General features: G+C 69.2%; 4 protein-coding genes across 4 annotated transcripts; all 4 read left to right on the forward strand.

Annotated features, from left to right (window-relative positions):
- Positions 1-413: 413 nt before the first annotated feature.
- On the forward strand, positions 414-2872 carry EMIHUDRAFT_200868 (hypothetical protein; the record flags this gene model as incomplete). The annotated part of the gene is made up of 4 exons (XM_005789080.1): positions 414-649; positions 886-937; positions 2252-2437; positions 2738-2872. 4 exons carry the CDS (start codon positions 414-416, stop codon positions 2870-2872), a joined length of 609 nt encoding a protein of 202 aa, XP_005789137.1.
- Positions 2873-3872: 1000 nt separating this feature from the next.
- On the forward strand, positions 3873-4085 carry EMIHUDRAFT_351799 (hypothetical protein; the record flags this gene model as incomplete). The annotated part of the gene is made up of 1 exon (XM_005789081.1): positions 3873-4085. A coding segment is annotated over one exon (213 nt), but the record flags the coding sequence as incomplete, so codon positions are not given.
- A 1517-nt stretch (positions 4086-5602) lies between these two features.
- On the forward strand, positions 5603-11135 carry EMIHUDRAFT_449071 (hypothetical protein). The gene is made up of 16 exons (XM_005789082.1): positions 5603-5774; positions 5857-6486; positions 6612-6661; positions 6736-7221; positions 7472-7606; positions 7686-7766; positions 8042-8383; positions 8571-8683; positions 8825-8996; positions 9110-9262; positions 9337-9411; positions 9552-9636; positions 9771-9928; positions 9996-10127; positions 10563-10673; positions 10756-11135. Exons 1-16 carry the CDS (start codon positions 5642-5644, stop codon positions 10933-10935), a joined length of 3036 nt encoding a protein of 1011 aa, XP_005789139.1. The 5' UTR covers positions 5603-5641; the 3' UTR covers positions 10936-11135.
- Positions 11136-13642: 2507 nt separating this feature from the next.
- EMIHUDRAFT_200874 (hypothetical protein) lies at positions 13643-16182 on the forward strand (the record flags this gene model as incomplete). The annotated part of the gene is made up of 3 exons (XM_005789083.1): positions 13643-15133; positions 15268-15735; positions 15823-16182. The coding sequence occupies 3 exons, from the start codon at positions 13643-13645 to the stop codon at positions 16180-16182; spliced, it is 2319 nt and encodes a 772-aa protein (XP_005789140.1).
- Between the last annotated feature and the right edge of the window lie 4211 nt (positions 16183-20393).

A 20393-nucleotide genomic window follows, 5' to 3' on the forward strand; every position in this document is an offset into this window, starting at 1 on the left:
GCCTTGCCGCACAACTCAGCATCCGTGTCCTCCAACCGTATCGAGCGGATGGAGTTGTCGCGCACGAGGTTGCGCGACTCGCAGACGGCCGAGGTGCCGTTGATGACGACCGAGGTGTCGTCGAGAATCTCACGCGAAGGTGCCATGTGAACGGGAGCAGTATGTAGAGTTCGATGATAAGGAATACGCTGTCGGACAGAGGAAGACGCTGTCGGACAGAGGAAGACGCTGTGTGAACTAGGAAGACGCTGATCATAGATCAGACGCCGTTCACACCGTCTCCCCAACCATCACACTCACACTGACAAGTGTGGGGAGGCAAGGCACTGTGAATCGCCTTATCTCTCACAGAGATGTCTTGTTTTTGTGAATTGATGAAGAGCAAAAAAATACAAACAAATGAATTCACAGCGATGTCGGCCCAGGAGTTCGTTGCTGCCGTCTCCGCCCTGCACTCGCCGACCGCAAGCGCCGCCGACCGACACGCGGCCAACGCGTGGCTCATCGACTTTGCGGCAGCGAGCGAGGCTCCGCAGGTCTGTGCGGCTCTTCTCGCTGCGCCGGCGGGCGCAGCCGAGCCGGCCCTCGTCGCCGCGGCGGGCCTGCTCGCCGAGGCGGGCTCGCGCAGCGGAGGTGCCGCGCAGGTCTCGTCTGTGGGTCCGCTGCTCGAGCTCTACGCCAACCCGGCGCTCACGTCCCGCGCGGCGCTCGCGCGGCTAGCGGCGGCGGCCGCGTACGCCGCCGTCGGCGCGGCGGCGGCCGATCAGCTGCTGACGCCCGCCGTGGCGGCCAGCCTGCCTCCCGCGAGGCACCGCCGCAGTCTTGGCGCAAAGCGTCTCGGCGCCCGCCCTCCCACTCGAGACGCCTCCCGGCCCGTCCCTGCAGGCAGCTGCTGCTCGTGCATGCGACGGCTGACGCGCTCGCCGCCTCGGGCTCGGTGGAGGAGCTCGCGCTCCAGCCCACAGTCACGGCGGCGCGCGCAGTAGCCGTCGGTGCCGTGTCGGCGGCGCTGCTGCCGCCGCCGCCGCCGCCGCCGGGCGCCGCGCCGCCGCCGCCAGTCGACGCTTGCGCGGCGCTGCGCTGCCTCGCGGCGTGGGCGGAGGCGGGGCTTGGCCTGGAGCAGCTCGCGACGGCGCACCCGACGCTGCTCGCCTCCCTCACCGCCGCCGTCGGCAGCAGACCCGCCTCCGAGGAGGGTGCGGCAGCGGCGGCGGCTCTGCGCGCGGTGGCCGCCGCGTCCCGCGAGCTCGGCGAGGGCGAGGAGGAGGCGGCGAGGCGGGCGGCCGGGCCGGTGGCGGCCGCTGTCGGCGGGTGGGCGGGGGAGGTTGGGCGGCTCGGCGTGTGTGTGGAGGACGAGGTCGGCGTCGCTTTCGCGGCGGAGCTGACTGCGCTGGCGGGCGGCGGCCCGCTGCAGTCTCCCGCGCCGAGATTGCGGCGAGATCAGCCGAGGTGCGGCCGAGACCGGTAGGCGGCGCTGTTGCTCGAGTCGATGGCCGAGGCGTTGCCCGCAGAGCTCACCGCGGTGGCGGGCGGCGGGGGCGGCGGCGGGCCGGTCCCGGAGGCGATGCCGCCGCCGCCGCCGCCGCCCGTGCCGCCGCCGCCGAGCGCGGGCCTGGTGGGGCTCCTGCTTGGCAGCACGGTGCGGGAGGCGTGGTGAGAGGTCGAGGCGCAACGAGGGCCGCGTCGCACACACTGCGCGTGAGTAGGCGCACCCGGTGGAGAGAGTGGCCGAGGCGGCGGCCGAGGGGTGGATGGCCCTGATCGAGGCCCTCGGCCCGCCTCGGCCGCCGCCCCCGCCTCCGTCGCCGCTGCACGTTGCCGCTCCCTCCGCCGCCGGCGCGGAGCGGTGGCGGTCGGAGCTGTTCGGGGGTGTGGCGGAGCGGTCTCTCGTCCGCTGCTCGCGGCTTGCGGCGAGCGAGTAGGATATCTCCCCACATCTCCCCCTACCTCCCCATACCTCCCCATACCTCCCCATACCTCCCCATACCTCCCCATACCTCCCCATACCTCCCCATACCTCCCCATACCTCCCCATACCTCCCTATACCTCCCCATACCTCCCCATACCTCCCCATACCTCCCCATACCTCCCCATACCTCCCCATACCTCCCCATACCTCCCCATACCTCCCTATACCTCCCCATACCTCCCCATACCTCCCCATATCTCGCGGCTTGTGGCGAGCGAGCGAGCAGCCCCGCGCGCGGGTGTGCGGTGGCAGCCATCAGCGCGGCGCCGTCTCCACCGCAGGCGAGCGAGCGCGGCGATGACCTGGACGACCTGTGCGGCTGGCGAGAGCGCGCTGCCCGCCCGCTGCTCACCGCGAGCTCGGAGCAGCTCGGCGTGAGCTGGCTCGCTATGCTCGCAGCGACCCTCTCGCCCGCGCCCAAGCCCGGGAACCCCGTGCCCGTCATGACGCCGGCGGGCCGTGCACACGTCGGCGGCTGACCGCGCCGCGATTGTGGACAGGCCGCACGGGGCCGACGGCGAAGCGCTGCTCTTCGCCGCCTCCTGCTCCTCCCCCGCCATCTGCGGCGGGCCCCACCCGCCGCCGGGCCACGCCTCGCAGACAGGGCCGCCGCAGGCAGGGCCGCCGCGGCCTCCTCCACACCCCGAGGCGGCGGCGGCGGCGGCGGCGGTGCTCTCTGCGCTCGCCGCGCGGGTCGACGGCCTGGAGAGCGGTCCGGCCGCGCGTCAGGGGCGACAGGCTGTCAGCGCGACGCGATTGCCGTGTAGGTGGACTTTGAGCTCGACCGAGTCGCGGCGGAGGCGACGTCGGCGGCGGACCACGGCGCCCTGTCCGCGCTCATCACGGACTACGAGGACGGATGCCGGCGCGCCCTCGAGCCGCTGGCTCTGTACTCGCTATAGCCCTGGCCCTCCGCGTGCAGTCTCCGAGGGACCGAGGCTCGTGGGCCGTAAGTGTGTGTGGAGTCCTGACGTGTGCATGCTTCCCGCAACAAATGGAATTCTAATTCGGCACCGGTCACTGGGCCGGGGACACGTAGTCGTAGATCAGACGTAGATTCTCCGCAAATATGAAATATGAAATAAAACCGCACCCCCGCCTTACGAGTTCGCCTGAACCCTCTCACTCAGGCGTCAGGGTGGTGCTGTACCTTGTTAGCCGTCGCCCACCCTTGGTTGGGCGACTGCCGCTATTAAAATTAAATAATAGCAAATAAATAGAGCAGGTAGGCAGCTCCATGAGAGATGGGCGACGCACGAGCACAGAGGCACAGCGCGCACCCCGCCCCGCGCGCGCGCCGCACTTAAGCATACACCTACAACTTGTGTCTTGATTTGCCAACAATCAAAGAGATATATTTGCCACTTTCCGCACAAACATGGCACCCGACCAGCTGAAGCTCTAGACTCGTCGACCGAGCTCTGGACGATGCCGACCTCAAACCACCAGCGCCAGCAACGACGTGCCGCGGCTCGCCGCGCCGCTGTTGCGACCGACGACGTGCCCGACGCCGTCCCGCGGCCGAAAGGAAGAGGCCCGCGCAACCACTTCTGGGACCCGCGGCCGCCGGGCGTGCGGCGGCACAACGAGTCGAACGAACCGAACCAGCGCAGAGCGGCGCGTCTCGCGAGCGCCCGCGGCCGCCACGCCGACGCCGTCCGCGGCCGACGGTGGTCGCGAATCAACGCGGCGCGGTGCAACGAGGCCAAGTCCTTCCAGGCTCCCGCCAGCAGCGCCTCGTGGCGTGGGCTGCACGGCCCTTCGAGACGGCCCGGGGGGCGGTGAGAGACCTCTCCCGCCGGCATGGCGCACTATATCACCCGTAGAGGCCTCTCTATAGTCGCCTTTTGGCACCTCCTCTCTCCACGCCGCCGATTAGACCTCGCCGCATCGCATCGCCCCCTTCCCTGCCCCGTCGCCCTCCTGAGCTCTCCCTCCTTCGCTCCAGCCATGCACAGGACGGCTGGACCATTGGCCCGCGTGCCAGGCGTCCGGGACGGCCGGGTATCGGCTCCGTACTTTGAGCCCTCTTGGGCCACCCTCGCGTCCACCGGCCGGCAGAGCACCGCTTGGGCGACTCAGACGGCCCGCCCGACCAGCGCGTTCGATCGTGCCGCCCCCACAGCGTCAGTGGCGTGCGTGGGGTGGCAGGCGGCGTCAGCGCAGCCCCTCGTGGGGGTGCCCACCGCTCTCCTCTCACCGCTCCCCCCCGCCCGTGGCACCCCACACACTCGTCCCTCCTCAGGGGCGCAAGGCGGCACGGCACGTTCAGCGCTTGCCTCGGCCCACCTCGCCTTCACGCCCGCCACCGCGACCAAGGAGGTGGCCTCGGCGGCCCAGATGAAGCCCGTGCGGCTCGTTTGGGAGCCGCATGCCGTCCCTCTCTCGCCGGCGCTGCTCACCACGCCCAAGCCTACGCCGAGGAACCCGTCGCGCCCGTCGCTCACGAGCTGGTGGCTCGCATCGACCGAGCTGTCCAGCTTTCTCACGCCCTGCCCACGATCAAATTCGAGACGACCAACATCCGACCACAAAAAAGGCCCGCGCGTGCTGCGCGGGCCGGCGAGCGACTAGCGAGCCAACCTGCTAGTATACCTAATACAACTTGAGCAGCGCACACAGGCCGGCGGAGGTTTTTTTAACGTCAACCTCACCCAGACAACTAGTCCGGTACTAGTCCTGGTGCCCTCGATGTACGGTGGCGGCGGATACGGCGGCGGCGGCGGCAAGGGCGGCGGCGGCTACGGCGGCGGCGGCTACGGCGGCGGCGGCAAGGGCGGCGGCAAGGGCAAGGGCAAGGGCACGTCTGCGTATGACCCTGACCGCGGCACTCGCGGCGGCGGGAAGGGACGGAACTCCGATGCCGACTTTGGCGACTTCAGCAGCATCCTCGATCGGCCCAGGGACCGCTCTCCGCCACGAGGCGGCGGCCGCCACGGCGACCGCGGAGGCGACGGCCGCGGCGGAGACGGCCGCCGCGACGACCGCGGAGGCGAAGGCCGCGGAGGCGAAGGCCGCCGCGACGACCGCGGAGGCGGCGAACGGCGGGAGAGGGACCGGGACCGCCGCGATGACTCGCGAGACCGCGACCGCCGCCGCGACCGCTCGCGCGAGCGCCGTGACGACCGCGGCGGCGACCGCCCCCAGGGGGACCGCCACGAAGACTCGCGCGACCGCGGCCGCGGGCAAGACGACCGGCGGCGCGATTATGGCGGCGACCGCGGAGACCGCGGAGGTCGCGAGCGGCCGCCGCCCTCCGAAAGCGCGGGCGGCGGCGGGGGCGACGCGCGCTAAAGCGATCCACGGAGTGCAGAGTGGCCGGCGAGCAAATTCCGCCCCGCGCCACGCCCGGGCAGCCGCCGGCGCTACCCGGGTACGAGGCGGGAGGGGCGAGCCCGCACTGCTTGCCCCCCTGCCAGAGGCGCCGGCAGCCCTACCAGCTACCTGCGATGGACTTGGTGGTAGTCTTGTTGTCGCCTTCACTTCTCTGGCCCATCCACCGGAATCCGCTGCAACCTCCTTCCTATAACGTCTGTTTGTTTCTTTTTTGCTCCAGCAGACTTACGTTACTTACCACATAATTGTGCCTTTTTGTCCTAGCACGGGGTCCCCCGTGTGGCCGGAGGTGACAGCAGCAGCCGGAGTGGCCCCGCTTCCCTCGCCTTCTGACCATGCCGGACGCCTCCGTCGCCGAACGGACGCTCCTAGGCCAGCGCATCGGTGCCATATCCGGCGCCGAGGCTGCCAAAGGCTGGTCGGACGAGGCCATTGGCAAGCTCCTCGACCTCGTCAAGTCACAAAAGGGTGAGCGCACACCCTGCTCCGCTCACGTTGCCGCCTCCTCGCCCGTCGCCCGCGATTGCGTGCATCCGCCACCCGCCGCCAGGTGTCGTCGAGGACCGCGACGTCTGCCTCCTCGGCGAGGTCAAGGCAGCCTTCCGCTCGGCCGGCGTCTCGCGCCTCTCGAGCCGCGAGGCGGCGGTGCAGGAGATGCAGCGGTTCCTCTTCCCGAAGCCGAAGCCCAAGGGCGAGGACGAGGCGGGCCTCGCCAAGGAGTTCCTCAAGCTCGCGCAGCACGGCCAGCTCCTCGAGGCGCGCCAGCTCCTGCAGGGCCGCCCGAAGCTGCTGCACGCTCGCTCGACGTCAAAGGGGTACACTGCGATGCACTACGCCGCGATGGGCGCGTCGCTGCCGCTGCTCGAGTGGCTGGCGGAGCAGGGCCTCAAGCCGGACGTCCTCTCGCAGCCGAAGGATGCCTCTCCCGCCCTCACGCCCGCCCAAGTCGCTCACGACTACAAGCGCGACGCTGCTGTGGCCTCCCTCTCCCGGCTGGCGGAGGCGTACGCCTTCCTCTCCTCCGCCGGCGCCGAGCTCGACGACGCCGCGAAGCTGCGCGCCGCCGCCCGCGCGGGCTGCTCCGCCGCCGCGGCCGTGCTGCTCCGCCGCTCTCCCGCCCTCGCCCGCACCGCCGCAGTCGCCGAGTCGCCGCACGGCGCACTCGTCGCCGCCGCCCGGGGCTGGCGCACGTAGATGGCTACACCTGCCTTGCGGTCTCACGCCCCTCGCAGTAGCACTTCGGAGGGCGCAGGCCGCGCGAGCCGCAGTCGATGACGCGCGGTCCGGCACGGATGCCTCCCCCAGGAGGGCACACCGCCGTGCTGCGAGAGCTGGTCCGGCATGGAGCGCTCGAGGCGTGCGGGGCCGTCTCTGCGCCGCGCCCCAAACTCTCTCTTCTTTTGCGGGACGTCCGCCTCTTCTGGTGCAGGTCGCGCCGCCGGCCGGCGCTCCGACGGCGCTGCAGGCGGCGGTGGGCGCAGGGCACTCGGAGGCGGCTTCGCTGCTCGACGAGGCGAGCGCCGCGCTCAAGCTGCTAACGGTGGGCCAGTTTGCGGTGGGCGAGTCTGCAATGGACCAGCCTGCGCCCCTCGCGGCGGCGGAGGGGCGGGGCGGTCCGCCCAGGGAGAACGGCGCCGGAGGAGGAGGAGGAGGCGTGGGCGGGGGCGGCGGCGGAGGAGGAGGTGGTGATGGGGGCGAGGGTGGGGGCGAGGGCGAGGCTGCTGCGGCAGAGGGCGGTGGTGCCGCTCCGGCGGCGTGCTGCGCTCTGGTTGCCGATTGCAAGGTGTCTCGCGGGCGGTGTGTGGTTGCCGACGCATGGGAGCCGCTGCTGGCGGCAGCGCAGGGCGCGGCGGGCTACGAGGCGGCGCTGTTTCGGTGGAGCGAGAGTGAGCTCGGCCTTCCTGTCTGGCTGCCGGTTGGCTGCCCCCCGCTGCTCCCTCCCTCCCTCCCTCCCTCCCTCCCTCCCTCCCTCCCTCCCTCCCTCCCTCCCTCCCTCCCTCCCTCCCTCCCTCCCTCCCTCCCTCCCTCCCTCGCGTCACACGATTGGCGCGCTGCACCGCCACCTGCCCCGATGCGCCTTGCGGCCGAAGCTGCACCCGCTGCTGCACGACCCTCTGGCCCCTCACCCTAACACCTTCACCCCTAACACCTTACCCCAACCGCAGGTGCACCCGCTGCTGTACGACCAGTTCTCGCAGGGAGCCCTGCGCGCCGCCGACTCGTACTCCTCCGCCGCGCAACGCGAGGCGGTTATGCCGCTCGCGACAGGCAACGCCGACGCGCTGCGCAGGCTGACGCAGGTGCCCGGGGCGGGCCCTTCCCACGCCCTCTCCGAGACCTTTCCGAGACCTTTCCGAGGTGGCTCCTGGCTGGCGCAAGGTGCTTGTGGCGGCGCACACGCCCGCGGACGTGGAGAGGCGGTGCGAGGCGGGGCTGACGGCGTTGCTCGGCGCCGATCTCGTTGGAGCGCCGCCCCTAGACGCCGCCACACGGACCCGAGACGCCGCCACGCGGACCCGAGACGCAGCCACACGGCCCCCGGTCTTCCATCTGCCGCTCGAGCCGACACGCACTCGGCTGCCGCTCTCCAGTTTTAGCGGTGCCAGCCCTTGGCATGCCCGCGATCTTGTGGATGCACCGCACAGCTCCCCTCCACTCCGCCCTCCCCTCCCCTCCACTCCGCCCTCCCCTCCCCTCGTGCCGCAGGCGCGCACTGGGAGCGACTGACGCCGCAGATGAGGGCGTGGCTTGCAAGGGTCACGTACTTCCTCCCCGCGGTGCCGTGGGGGAGGGAGGGGTGGAGGGAGACGGAGGCGGCGCTGGCGAGCCGCACGCCCGACTCTGGCGACGCCGAGATGCTGCGCCTGGAGCTGCTCTGCCTCGAGCTGCTCGCAAAGGCTCGCCCGCTCGCCGCTCTCTTCGACGAGAGCTCCGAGGAGGCGCGCAAGTCGTCCGCCCGCAACTCGGTGCTGCCGTACCAGCCGCACGCGCCCGACTCGTGCCCCTACCCGCCAAAGCCAAGCCTGACGCCGCGCGACCCGGCGTCGCACTCGGCGCTGCTGCTGCTGCTCGCGCCGGTGCTACCTTCCGAGGCGAGGCGGACACTTCCTAGACACTTCCTAGACACTTCCTAGACACTTCCTAGACACTTCAGGGTGCTGCCTTCCGAGGCGGCCTCCCTCTTCCCGCCAGCGGTGCGTGGGGGTGTGAACGGCGTCTCTTCACGCCTCCACCCGTGGGCAGGTGCGCGCCGCCTTCCCGCAGTGCCTCCTCCTCAACGGCGGCGGCGTCACCTCCGAAGCGCGCGAGGCCCGTGGCTCGCGCCTCGCCACGCGGCTTGTTGAGCACTCTCATGAACGATGGATCATTCATCACAGGTCTGTGGCTCGCGTATCGCCACGCGGCTGCTGCTGCAGCGCAGCTTGCCCGACGCAAACCCGAGGCGCCCCCCCCTTCCCCCCCCCCCCCCCCCGCCTCGCCCCTGCCGTGAGGTCGGGCCGGCCCCACACGTCGTCCAGGTGGGTGCTCGTGCCCGCAGTCTACTCGCGCCACCTCGCTCTCGCGGTGCTCAGCCGGCTGGGAGGGCCGCGCTCGGTCGTTCTCCGCCACCCCCACGGCGCGCGCTTTGGGGCGCACGGCGGCGGCGAGCTCGCGGTCGCTGCCGACGAGCTGGACGACGCGCTGCGCGTGGTGCTCGCCGCCCTCACCCTGGCCCCTCACCCTTGCCCCCAAGCCCCAGCCCCAACCCTTGCCCTAGCCCCAGCTCACCTTGGCCCTAAGCCGCGCCCTCACCCTGGACACAGGTGCTCGCTTCGCTGAGCGAGTCGGCGCAGTTGGGCGGCGGAGGGGAGGGCAAGGGGCGGAGCAACGGCGGCGCGGCGCCGAAGCGGGTGGAGGCGGCGCTAGAGGCGGCGCGCTTGCTGCCCGCCGGAGACAGCGTCGGCGTCGAGCTCGTCGTCGAGCTCTCCGGAGATAGAGCAGGAGACGGCGACTAGACAGGGAGCTGTGAGCAGGCGTGTTGCTCGCCGAGGAGCTCGTGCCCGGGACGGCGCTGCCGCAGGACGGCAAGAGGGGCTGGTTTGACCCGACGATGCGCGGCTACTTTGTGGCGCGTGCTTCGGCGCAGGGCGGCGGCGGCGGCGGCGGTGGCGGCGGCGGCGGCGGCGGCGAGGGCGGCGAGTTGGAGGGAAGCGTGCTCGGCGGCGCCTGCCGCTTCCCTCCGCAGCCCCTCTCTGCCGCCTTCAGCGCGCTCGGCCAGACAATGCACGTGCCTGGGGCTCCGCACGCGGCGATCTCCGCTCGGCAGCCGCGATGAGTGACAACCGGAGGAGTGAGTGAGTTGAGGAGGCTTGCTACTAGGCGCGCCCGCTCGGCGCGTCGATGGCTGCCGCAGGCCTCGGCGGGCGGCTCGACGCAGCAGCTAGAGAGGACCCTCCTCCGAAGCTTCTCTGAACTTCCCTGCAGGCTTCGGCGGGCGGCTCGACGCCGCGGCTCTGTGCGGCGCCCTCTGCCGAGGCGCTCCCCTGCGCGAGGTCGTCGGCGGCCTCCTGGCGGCGGAAGATCCGCTCCGTCACCTCGCTGCGATGGCCATCCTTGCAAACGCGGCGGCGGGCGCGCGCGAGGTGAGGCTGGACGCAGAGGCGCTGCCCGAGACTTGTCCGCGACACGTCCGGGACGTGTTCCCCACAGGTGCGTCCGGACGGGGAGGCCCTCTCGCACGCGCAGCGAGAGCTGCTCGGCGGCTCCTTCCACGCCAACGCGCGGCTGTGGCCCGAGCACGCCCCGCTGCTGCAGCGGCTCGCGCGGCCGGCCTACGCGCAGGCGCAAGGGCTAGATCTCGGCTAGATCTCGGCTGTACCTCGGCTGCACCTCGGCTGCACCTCGGCTGTATCTCTCGGCTGCATCTCGGCTGCATCTCGGCTGCACCTCGGCTGCACCTCGGCAGCATCTCGGCTGCATCTCGGCTGCACCTCGGCCGCACCTCGGCTGCACCTCGGCTGCACCTCGGCTGCACCTCGGCTGCACCTCGGCTGCATCTCGGCTGCACCTCGGCTGCACCTCGGCTGCACCTCGGCTGCATCTCGGCTGCACCTCGGCTGCACCTCGGCTGCATCTCGGCTGCACCTCGGCTGCATCTCGGCTGCATCTCGGCTGCATCTCGGCTGCATCTCGGCTGCATCTCGGCTGCATCTCGGCTGTATCTCTCGGCTGCATCCCGGCTGCATCTCGGCTGCATCTCGGCCTGGCTACATGCAGGCGCACGGGTCGGCGGTCGCACGCCTCGTCGGACGGCGCCTCCTCGTTGATGTGCTGCTGCCCGACTTTTCGGCGGTCGCGTCGAACGGCTTGCGCGAGCCCGACCCCGAGGCGAGATCGAGAGCCGAGATGTAGTCGGGGTTTTGTAGTCTCTAGCGGGGACACTGCTCAGAGCGTGACACGATTGCGGCAGGTGGTCGCGCTCCACGCGCTGCTCGAGCGCTCGCCTTTCGACGAGGTGCGCCGGCTCGCGCGCGACGTGCGGGCGGGCTACGCGGCGATGGCGGACTCGGGCGAGCTGGCGGCGGGGCAGCCACTCCCGAACGCGGAGCACGTGCGCGAGCTGGTCGAGCTGCTCGACGAGGCGGCGTGAGGGAGAGGGGAGGAGACATGCAGATGTTTATGAGATGCGAGAGCGCGGCGGGTAGGAGGTCCCCGGGCAAACGCGGACTGCTTCCGATGTGTGGCCCCTGTGGCTGGCCACTGTTACCTCTGTCAAATCACAACGCATGTTCGCCACAGGACATCATCCAGACGCTGCTCATACTGCCCCCCAAGACGATAAGTGTGAAGCATGAAGTGACGTTGGGAGAACGCGCGTGGGGCGTCGGGGGGCGAGGCGCTGCGCGGGCCGGCTAGCGGCATTCACGGCACATAACATTCGGCTCTGAGGGCGGGGGCGCAGGTAGAGGTAGGGCTGGCGTGGGGGGCCTCAGGTAAAGGTAAACCTGTCTCAGACCGCCGGAGGTAGAGGTAAACGGAAAAACCACGTGAGGGCAGGTATTACCAGGTAAACGTACGCCCGTGATGCGTGAACGTAACCCGCCGAGGGCTCTGTCCTCGGGGGGGGGGAGGTGGGACGACCAAGGCCCCGCGAGAGCGCTTCGCCTGCGGCGCGCCTGCCCGGCCATGGACCAGGCTTCACCGCCGCTTGCCGACGGCTGATCGCATCGCCTACCGCATCATGCGCCGCGCATCGCGAATGACCAGTGCCGCGACCACTTGACCTTGCTGCCTGCCTGCTGACCCCCGCGCGGTGCAAAGAATCTGCGCGTCTCTCGGTGCATTGATTGTGCATGATTGCTCGAGTGGCTCGAATTGGCAATCCACCGCAATGCGAACATGACTGGAGAGCATATGCAACACGGACGCAGGCTTGCCGTTGGCGACGTCGGTTATCAGAGGGGTCAGGTCATAGTGACGCGCTCGATGGGTTGCTGCATTGACGCACACAGCAAAAGCATCGCAGCAGAGACCTTCTCATGAGTGGCGGCTCGCACCATGCGGCAGTGCGGACACCAGGTGCGCGAATTTAAGAGCCATTTTTGGCCACCAAGCGAGATCACCCGAGAGCAGCTGAGTCTGCCTCTGGCCTCGCCTCCCTCTCCCTCAGCACAGGCATTCGTGGCATCCTATGGGTCGTCCAGAGTATCGACCTCTGGCTTGTCAGCCGGTCACTTGATGACACCATGAAGTACAGCGATCGCCATCTCGCTGGCCTCTCCGCAAGGCCCCCCGACCGCGTCGAACTCATCGGCGCGGGCTCTCTCGGCTACGGGACCGGCCCCAGCTTCGGCTGAGGGCGAACAAGCTGCCGAGGCCCACGCGCAGCCCGCGGTGACGCAGCGCAGCGAGTGCGAGGCAAAACAGCCGGATCCTCCTCCCGCGCACCTGCGATCGATGCGCCCACGTCGTCAACGCCTTCCGCTCGTTGCCGTGCGCGAGGGCTGCGAGCGCTCGCCCACGCAGCTGCCGCGACAGCCGCCGGCGCTCCACGAACACCGCGCGCCAGCTGTTCCAGCCTCGGCGGCCGCACCGGTCTTGGAATGCGTCTGCTGCCCTTCGCAGCAGCCGCCACGCGCGTGCGGATGCTCGTGCGTAGCTCGCCCACGTGTTGAGGCCCACGCGCAGCCCGCGGTGACGCAGCGCAGCGATCGCGGTCTCTCTTTCGCTACGTGTTCGACGTCGTCGAACAACGTTCGACCATGGCACTGTTCACAGCGCGCGCGGACGGCGGTTCTGCGACTCCTGCTCCGCAGGACTTTTGTAAAGCATGCTTGTGGCAAGTTATGGACGCTAGTATCGACCTCAGAGACCCAAACCCGAATTAATAATTAAGGCTCAAAGTATGGTCGAACAACCGTCGAACAAACAGGTCGAACAACGAAAAGAGACTAGTGCGACCGCTAGACGGCGGTTCCCGCCGGCCCCAAGGCTGCCCACAGCTCCAGTATCACACCGGCCACGTACACCGTAGCGCTGGAGTCGGTCAGTGAGGCACTAGACGGGCTACGGAACCATGCGCGCGCCGGCCGGACAGGCTGCGCGCATGGGCCGCGCCGCCTCGATTTCGCACCTCCGCTCCGCGGCCAGCTGAGGGGCGCAAGCTCGCCCGGCGACAAGCCCAGCCATCGCCCAGCGCCCCGTATCGACGGGGGGCACGCAAAAAAAACGCACCTACGACTAGGGTGAGCATGCGAGGGCGTCGGTGTGGGCCGCGGGCAGGCTGCCAGGAGGGCGCGGGTGGGAGCATGGGAGATGCACCACCGCTCAACGAAGACGCGCCCGACGAAGCCCTGCTAGCGGAGGATGGTCGATCCTCACCTACTAGTGTCGGGCGTGTGCGAAAAAGAGCGCAAATCGGAGCTCAACTCGCGCGCGGCTTGGAAAGGGGTGTGGCACCTTCCGAAGGCGCCTACCTAGCGAGGAGCTGCTGCTGCCCCCAAACGCGCTCGGGCAGCACGTCGGCGCGCCAGCGGTATATTGCCAGCGGTGGCGGACTGTATTCATGTATCTCCTCTCCTGGGGCTTGGCGGGCACAGGCTTTCATATTATTATATCAGCCCACTGTTGGCTTCCAGAACTTTCATGTTTGTCAGTGGCCCCACTCGGCGAGCAAGGCCCTCGGCTGATCAAGAGCCCCGGACACGTGGAACGCCCTGCTACTTTCCGTCGAACGCGGGCTGATATTATATTGTATCCGGGCTGACTACCATGGCGCCTTGGGAGGCGGAGCGGGCGAGGTGAAACCGTCGTCAATCTCAAGATTTTTCTTGGTCCTCATCCACAGAGAGCCCGCGATGGCGCAGCGCCGTGTGCGGTTCACCGCAGCGCTCAACTCGTATGTCCACGACCAAGGCTCGGAGGGCACGTGCTACGCTCACGCGGTGGCCACGCTTGTCGTCGACGCGCTGCGGAGGCTCGGCGTTCCTGCGCAGTCCGCGCCCCTTCGAAGTACCGTCCTCGAAGAGCTCGTAGCTCGATTTGGGAAAGAAGGCGCGATCGTGCCTACAGTGCTCGACTGGGCGCTCCGTACGTACGTACGCCCGCACAGCGACGAGGCCGAGTGCGAAGAGCTGGAGACCACGGACGCGGTGATGGAGGTGCTCGAGCAGGCCGAGGGCAAGGTGGTGATGGATTTCCGTATGAGCTGCTCGCAGTGGGCTCACTTCGAAGCCTTCTTCCGAGCGGAGCCGATGGGCATCCTCAGTGCGGGCGCGCTCGGCGACCCGCACGGTCGCATCAGCGGCCACGCCGTCGTCATCGAGGGCTCCGAGGACTACTCGCATGGCGGCGCGAACGTACCGGCGCACCACTTCTGGCGCTTCAAGAACTCGTGGGGCGGGCAGCACGCCGACGCTGGCTTCTACCACGTCGCGCGCGACGCCCTTCCCGGCGTCCGATTCTTTGCCATCGACGTGCCGGTGCGGCACCGTCGCTTCCGCGAGCTCTTCCTGCCCGGCAGCCGCCCAGACCGCACCTTCGACCTGCGCGGCGCGCTGGCGCTCTCGAGCGACAAGGTGGGCGAGGGCTCCTTCGGCACCATCTTCCGAGCCTCGCCCCACCCCGCTCCGGAGCCCGCAGTGCGCGAGCGCCTCCTCGCGCGCGCGGCTCGCGACGCGCTGCCCGCGAGCATGGCGGTCAAGGCCGTCCCGCGCGCCGATCGCGCGCACGCGCTGATTGAGGAGATGCGCCACCTGACGACGCTGCAGCATCCGTGCGTGGTCAAGGTGCTCGGCTTCACCCTCGACCGCAGCGGCCGCTGGGCGCTCGTCATGCCCCTGTACGAGCTTGGCTCGCTGTCGCACCCGCGCCCGGGCGCGCTCGTCACGCGCAGCGCCCTCCCCCGCATCCTACACTGCGTTGCGACCGCCCTGCAGCACGTGCACGACGCCGGGTACATCCACGGCGACGTGAAGGAGAGCAACGTGCTGCTTCACATGGATCGGCACGCCGGTCCGGACAAGGTGCTCTGCGGCGTCCTCGCAGATTTCGGCAGCATCCAGCGCATCGACGCGCCACGCAAGCTCGCGCGCGTGGGCACGTCGGTGTTCCGCGACCCGCGCGTGCGCAGCGGCGACTACGGGAGCGAGATCGACGTCTACGCCTTCGGCTGCGTGCTCGCCGGCACCGCCGTGCGCGTGGTGCACACGGACGCGTCCTTGCAGTCGCAGCTTGGCGAGCTCGCGGAGCGCTGCAAGGCCAGCGCCTGGCAGCAGCGCCCGGAGGCCTTTGGACTCATGCTCGAGCTCGCGCAAATTGTAAACCAGCAGCCCCTGCGAGGGGGGCACGTGCGCCCGGGGGCGGGCATCGACGGCCTCGTCGCGTCGCCGAGCAGATGGCGCGCAACCGCTCGCGCTTGTCGAGTACCGGCTCCGAGCTTCACGCGGTGATGGCGCCGCCGCCTCTGCCGCGCCCGCTCGAGGTGCCCACGGACGTCCCGTCGGATCTGGACGAGGTCGATCGCGCGCACGTCGTCTATGTGTCACGGGCCAAGTACCACCACCGCTCCTGCCCGATGATCGAGAGCTGGCACCGCTCCAGCCGCACCGAGTTCGAGAAGCAAACATTTGAGTACGTCGCGCCGCGCGTGCGCTTCAAGCCGTGCTCCTCGTGCGCGCACCACTTCCGCTTCCGCTTCAACGTCTTCCCCCGCCCCCGCGGCGCCGTGCAAGCGTACCCCGCCTTAAACCGCCCCGCGCCGTACCCCATGGACGACATCGGAACCCCTCCGTGGTACGCACGGATCCTCGAGCCCACGGGCGACGACGATCACCCCGAGACGATCACCCTCGGCCCGCTGCACGTGGACGACGCCTTCGAGGCGCGCGCCGAGGCGCTGCGCTACCTGTGCGATCTGAGCGGAGCGTACAAGTGTGCGCTGCGCGACCCAGTCGGCCAGATGACCGAGTACGAGGAGCACCCGGCGCCGCCCGCCCGCGCGCGCGACGGCTCCGGCGGCATGGACATCCGCTTCGAGACGCCGGCCGGCGACGCGGTGTGCGTCAAGATCCGCCCCTTCTCGGTCGCCATGGAGCGCGGCTGGCCGCTCCAGGGGGATGCCGACCGCCCGGATCCACACGCGGAGCGGTGGTCGGAGGACGACGACTTTAGCGACGGCGACGGGGAGTACCCGGAGCTCGCGGAGAGCACGAGCGCTCGCTGGGGCAAGCACAAGGGGACGGAGGAGGACGTGACGAGGGTAATGACGGAGAACCAAATCTTCTGGGGCGCGAGCCGAGTCGGCCGGAACGGCTTCGATCTGCTGGAGGACTACAAGAGGCATCCGGATCGCGTGCTCAACTTCCTCCGGTCGCGAGGCGTCAGCATCCGCTTGTGAGCGGCAAGGGCAAGCCGAGAAGATCGCGGCGCTTCCGACGCGTCGCGCGTGAGCTGCTCCCAGGCGCCCATTTTGTGAAATGCCTGGCCACTCACCTAAGCCGATCTCAGAAACACACTCGTGCGGCTGCGCATTGTTTGTATTTTTCCCTTCTCTACGAGCCTGCGAGTGAAAATTTCAGCCCTGAAAATAGCTGCATCGTCCATCGAAGATCACATATTATCGAGATCACTCGAGAGATCACTCGAGACACGAGAGATCACGCACAGGTAAATCACGGCCCTAGGCCGGTCGCTCAGAGGTAGAGCTAGAGGTAAAAGGTAAAAGGGCCCACGGCTGCCCAGAGGTAAAGGTAAGAGGGCCGCAGGCCCTCAGAGGTAGAGGTAACCTAGACCCCTCCTACCCGGCCCTCAGGGCCGATAACATATCGGTTATCGCCTTATCGCATTTTTTCAATCGATGTTATATATATAGCGAGCATCCGATGAGAAAAACGACCACATTCTTGTATTCTCGGCTCTAGCGCGCCCAACACAGCTATAGACGACCCCCCCAGCTGCCTCTAGACACGCCCTGGCGCCCCCCGGGCCCTGCCCACCACGCCCTCCCCCGACCCCCTAATGCTACGCCCCGTCCGTCTCCATCGCGCTCACACGCTTGGGCCTGTCTCTCACCTTGCGCCGGTCTGCCGCGGGCGGCGCCGGCGTGGCTATCCGGCCGTACTCCGCCTGGTTCGCCCTCGCCCGCACCACGCGCAGTGTGTGGCGGAGGCAGGTGCCCGCAAAGACGATGACGAGCAGTGCAATTCCGACCACTTCGGTGAAGGTGGCGGCGGGCGACGAGGCCCAGCGACCCTTGGGCAGCCGCTCCGCCGCCGCCCTCGCCTCCTCCGAGACAAAAACCTGCGTCAGCCGCCCGTCCTCGAGCAGCAGCTGCGCGCCCGCCACCGCGTCGAGGTCCGAGCAGATCTCCGACGAGGAGAGAGCAAAGGCGGGGAGATGCTCAACGACCACCTGCAGCTGCTGGGCCAGTAGCCGCGCCGCCGTGCTCGCGTCGGCGGCGCCCGACTGCGAGGCCGCAAAGAGGTCGAGCACGAGGTACTGGCCTGCTCCAAACATGTCGCGGACCTCGACGGATGCGGCGTCCACCCGCAGCTGCGCGGCGATCTCCGCGGCGACGAGATCGGCCATCTGAGTCAGGTCGCGACCCACCTGCGGCCTCCTCAGCCTGAGCTGAAGGCGCGCCGCCTCAGGATGCAGCGCAGGCAAAGGTAGGGACGCGGCCGGCTCGCTCGGCGCCGACGGCCGCTCCAGCCCCCGCAGGCCCACCGGCGTCACGCGGAAGGCGCAGCCTGACGCTGGGCACCGCAGCGGGAGGGCCTGGAAGCCGACTCCCGCAACGGCGTAGGCGAGCGTCTCCCACGGCGCGTCGTCGATCGAGGCGTGCCTCGACGGCTCGCGCAGCACAGACACCGCCCAGCGCAGCTTCGGCCGGCAGGCGCCGCCCAGCTCCCCCCACGTGATTGCAAAGGACGCTGAGCTCGTCGCGATCACGCGCGGCGCGGCGAGAGCCGCGGCGTTGTCCGAATCGGTCAGCAGGGGGCCCGTCGGCTCGGATGGCGGGCCCGCGCCGTCGTCGTTGTGCGCCACGACTCGGAACTCGACCGCGTCGTACTCTTCCAGCCCGTCGATCAGCGCCGTCGACCCCGCGGTGCGAGGCACCACGTCGGACCAGTCGCCCGTCAACCTGCCCGGGTACCCCACCAGCTCGTCGGCGGGGAGGAGCGAGCGGCCCTGCACGGTGAAGAAGGCCTCGCCGCGGCAGCCCGCCCGCAGCGCTGGAAGCTCGAGGCCGACCGACCTATTCGGAGGCGGTGCCGTGGACCACGGCGTGCCACGCCAGTGGTGTGTGTGCTCACCCGGCGCCTGCAGCTGTGTGAGCGGGACGGCTTGGGCGCGCTCGCAGCAATGAGCGGCGCGCCACCCGAGTCGGTGGTGAGCCGCAGCGGCCGCGTCATGCGGCCGGGGCCCTTCGAGTTGCGGCCTTGCACCTGAACCAGGTAGGTGGTCCCGCCCGAGAGGCCCGATAGCACAAAGGAGAGCCCTACGCTAGCCGGGGGTCGTTCGGCTCACGAATACACGAGATGGGGGAAGACTAGCACACTAGCCGCCTCTTCCAGTTCCACATGGCCCGGCTCGGGTCCCTCCTCCCTTAGGGTACCCCTAGGGTTCTGAGGGCCGGATTGTTTTAAGACCTTTTAGGAAATGAGGAGGTTTGGGGGCTCAAATTGTCATTTAAGAGATTGCAGGCACGGGGGGTCCCTCTTTTAAGTCTGTTTAAGAAAATCGGCCTCGCCGGCATGCGTCGCTGGGTTCCGCGCCGTTTTATCCAATACTGCCTTTATTAGGCACAAACCCGCCTCTGAAGACACATCTGTAGGTCTGGTGCACTGGCAGGAGCCATACTCGCATAGGGGACGCGTGCCAGCTGACTGTAGCCAGCTTCCCGGCCTCCGGCGTCTACCGGGAGCCTCCCGGACGCCATCGACCTCGGGAGCTCTCCCGCACCGTTTAAGCGTTTAAGACCGTTTAAGGAATCGGCGGCCCAGCAGCTCTTAAAACCGGCCTAGGCCGGTTTTAAGCCGTTTAAGCCGCAGGCGCCCCAGGGCCCACCCTTTTAAGCCTAGGGGTACCCTAAGCCTCCTCCCTCGTGCGGCGATCGCGCCTGAGATCTTTCGGAGTTCGTTTATCACCCCCCCCCCCCCCCCTCGCCTCCGAGCAACTTTAAGCCCTGCCCCTGGCCCTGAAAAGGTTCGTTCACTTAGATCTAGATCTAACGCAGAATACCCCTCCCGTAAGCAAGAAAGAAATAAAGAAAACACGCAACCCAAGCGCCAAGGGAGGGATGGGACAACCTTCACGCCTCCTCGCTTGGTCTGCCCCCGCGAAGCCCTCATAGTTAGAGGCTGCGCAGGCCGTCCCGTTTGCTGTTTGCATAAAAAACGCCTGTTGCGCTGCGCGCGCGCGCCGGGGCCGTCTGTCTCACTCACGTGCCGCAATATGTGTCACACACGGCGGCTTCTGCCACCTCTCGATTGGTTCCATTTTCTACGCACACCTACCGGGGAAGGGGCGCTTGGGAGCGGGGGCGGGGGCGGGGGCGGGGGTGGGGGCGGGGGCGCGCAGCGCGCGGCCGCGCGCGCGCATCAGAGGGTAGGGGTGGGGAAGACGGCGAGGAGAGGGGGCGGCGCGGCGGCGGCGGCGGCAGCGCGCGCGCGGCGCGCGCGACGGAGGGGCGGAGCAGCGACCGCTGGCGCGGTCGCTGCTCCGTCTGTGACAGCGACGCGCGCTCTGGTGCAGAGCGCGCGTCAGGAAGGGGGCAAGCGTGGCGGCGCGGGACGCGCGGCGGCGGCGGCGAGCAGCCGAGCGCTCCGTGAGCGGTGAGGCGGCCGGGCGAGGGCGCGGCGGGTGACGGGTCAAGGGAGCAGCCCACACCCGGCCGTCGCTTTTTGAGCGACGCCTGCGGCACGCCTGCGCAGGGGCCGCAGGGCGGTCAGTTGTGGGCCGAGGCGGTGCCGGCCGCGGGCCGGGAGCAAGGCGCCGGCCTCGGCGCCGCCTCGGCGCGCCGCACGGGCGCGGCGAGCCTCTGAAATGGAGCCGAAGGTTTGCTGCGGTAGGTAGGTGGTAGGTGGTAGGTGGGGTGGTTTGACTTTGCCGCAGAGGCCGTCCCTAGCTGTGAACAGCAAACCCACGTATTTTTCTTCCCTGCAGAAAGCCTGTCGGCCACGCCGTCCACTAGCTGCCCGCCGCGTGCAGAGTGCCTTCTGCAGGTCGCCCCCCCCCGCCGTCCGCTGCCCGCCGCAGCGAATGCCAGCCCGGCAGGCGATCCCTGGCCTCTATTGCGAGGGGAGCTGGAGCACGGCGGAGCAGAAGCGGCGCCACTTTATCGTCGAGGGCCAAGTGCTCAAGCTGTTTGGGCGGCGCGGCAAGACCTTCAAAGGCCAGCTCAACCTCGCCGCAGTGACGGCGCTGCGGCCCGCAACCGACCCCGCGGCGCCGACCGGCACGCTTGAGCTCCAGCTCGACGGCGTCGTCCGCGCCTCCCGCCGGCCGACCTCATATTTCCTCGCGCCGGAGCGGTCTGCTGCGGAGCTCTTCCTCGCGCTCGGTGGCGCGGTGCCGTCGCAGGCGACGAGCGACGACCTTTGGAGG

Source organism: Emiliania huxleyi, assembly GCF_000372725.1.
Source record: "Emiliania huxleyi CCMP1516 chromosome Unknown EMIHUscaffold_13, whole genome shotgun sequence".
Classification (NCBI taxonomy): domain Eukaryota; phylum Haptophyta; order Isochrysidales; family Noelaerhabdaceae; genus Emiliania; species Emiliania huxleyi.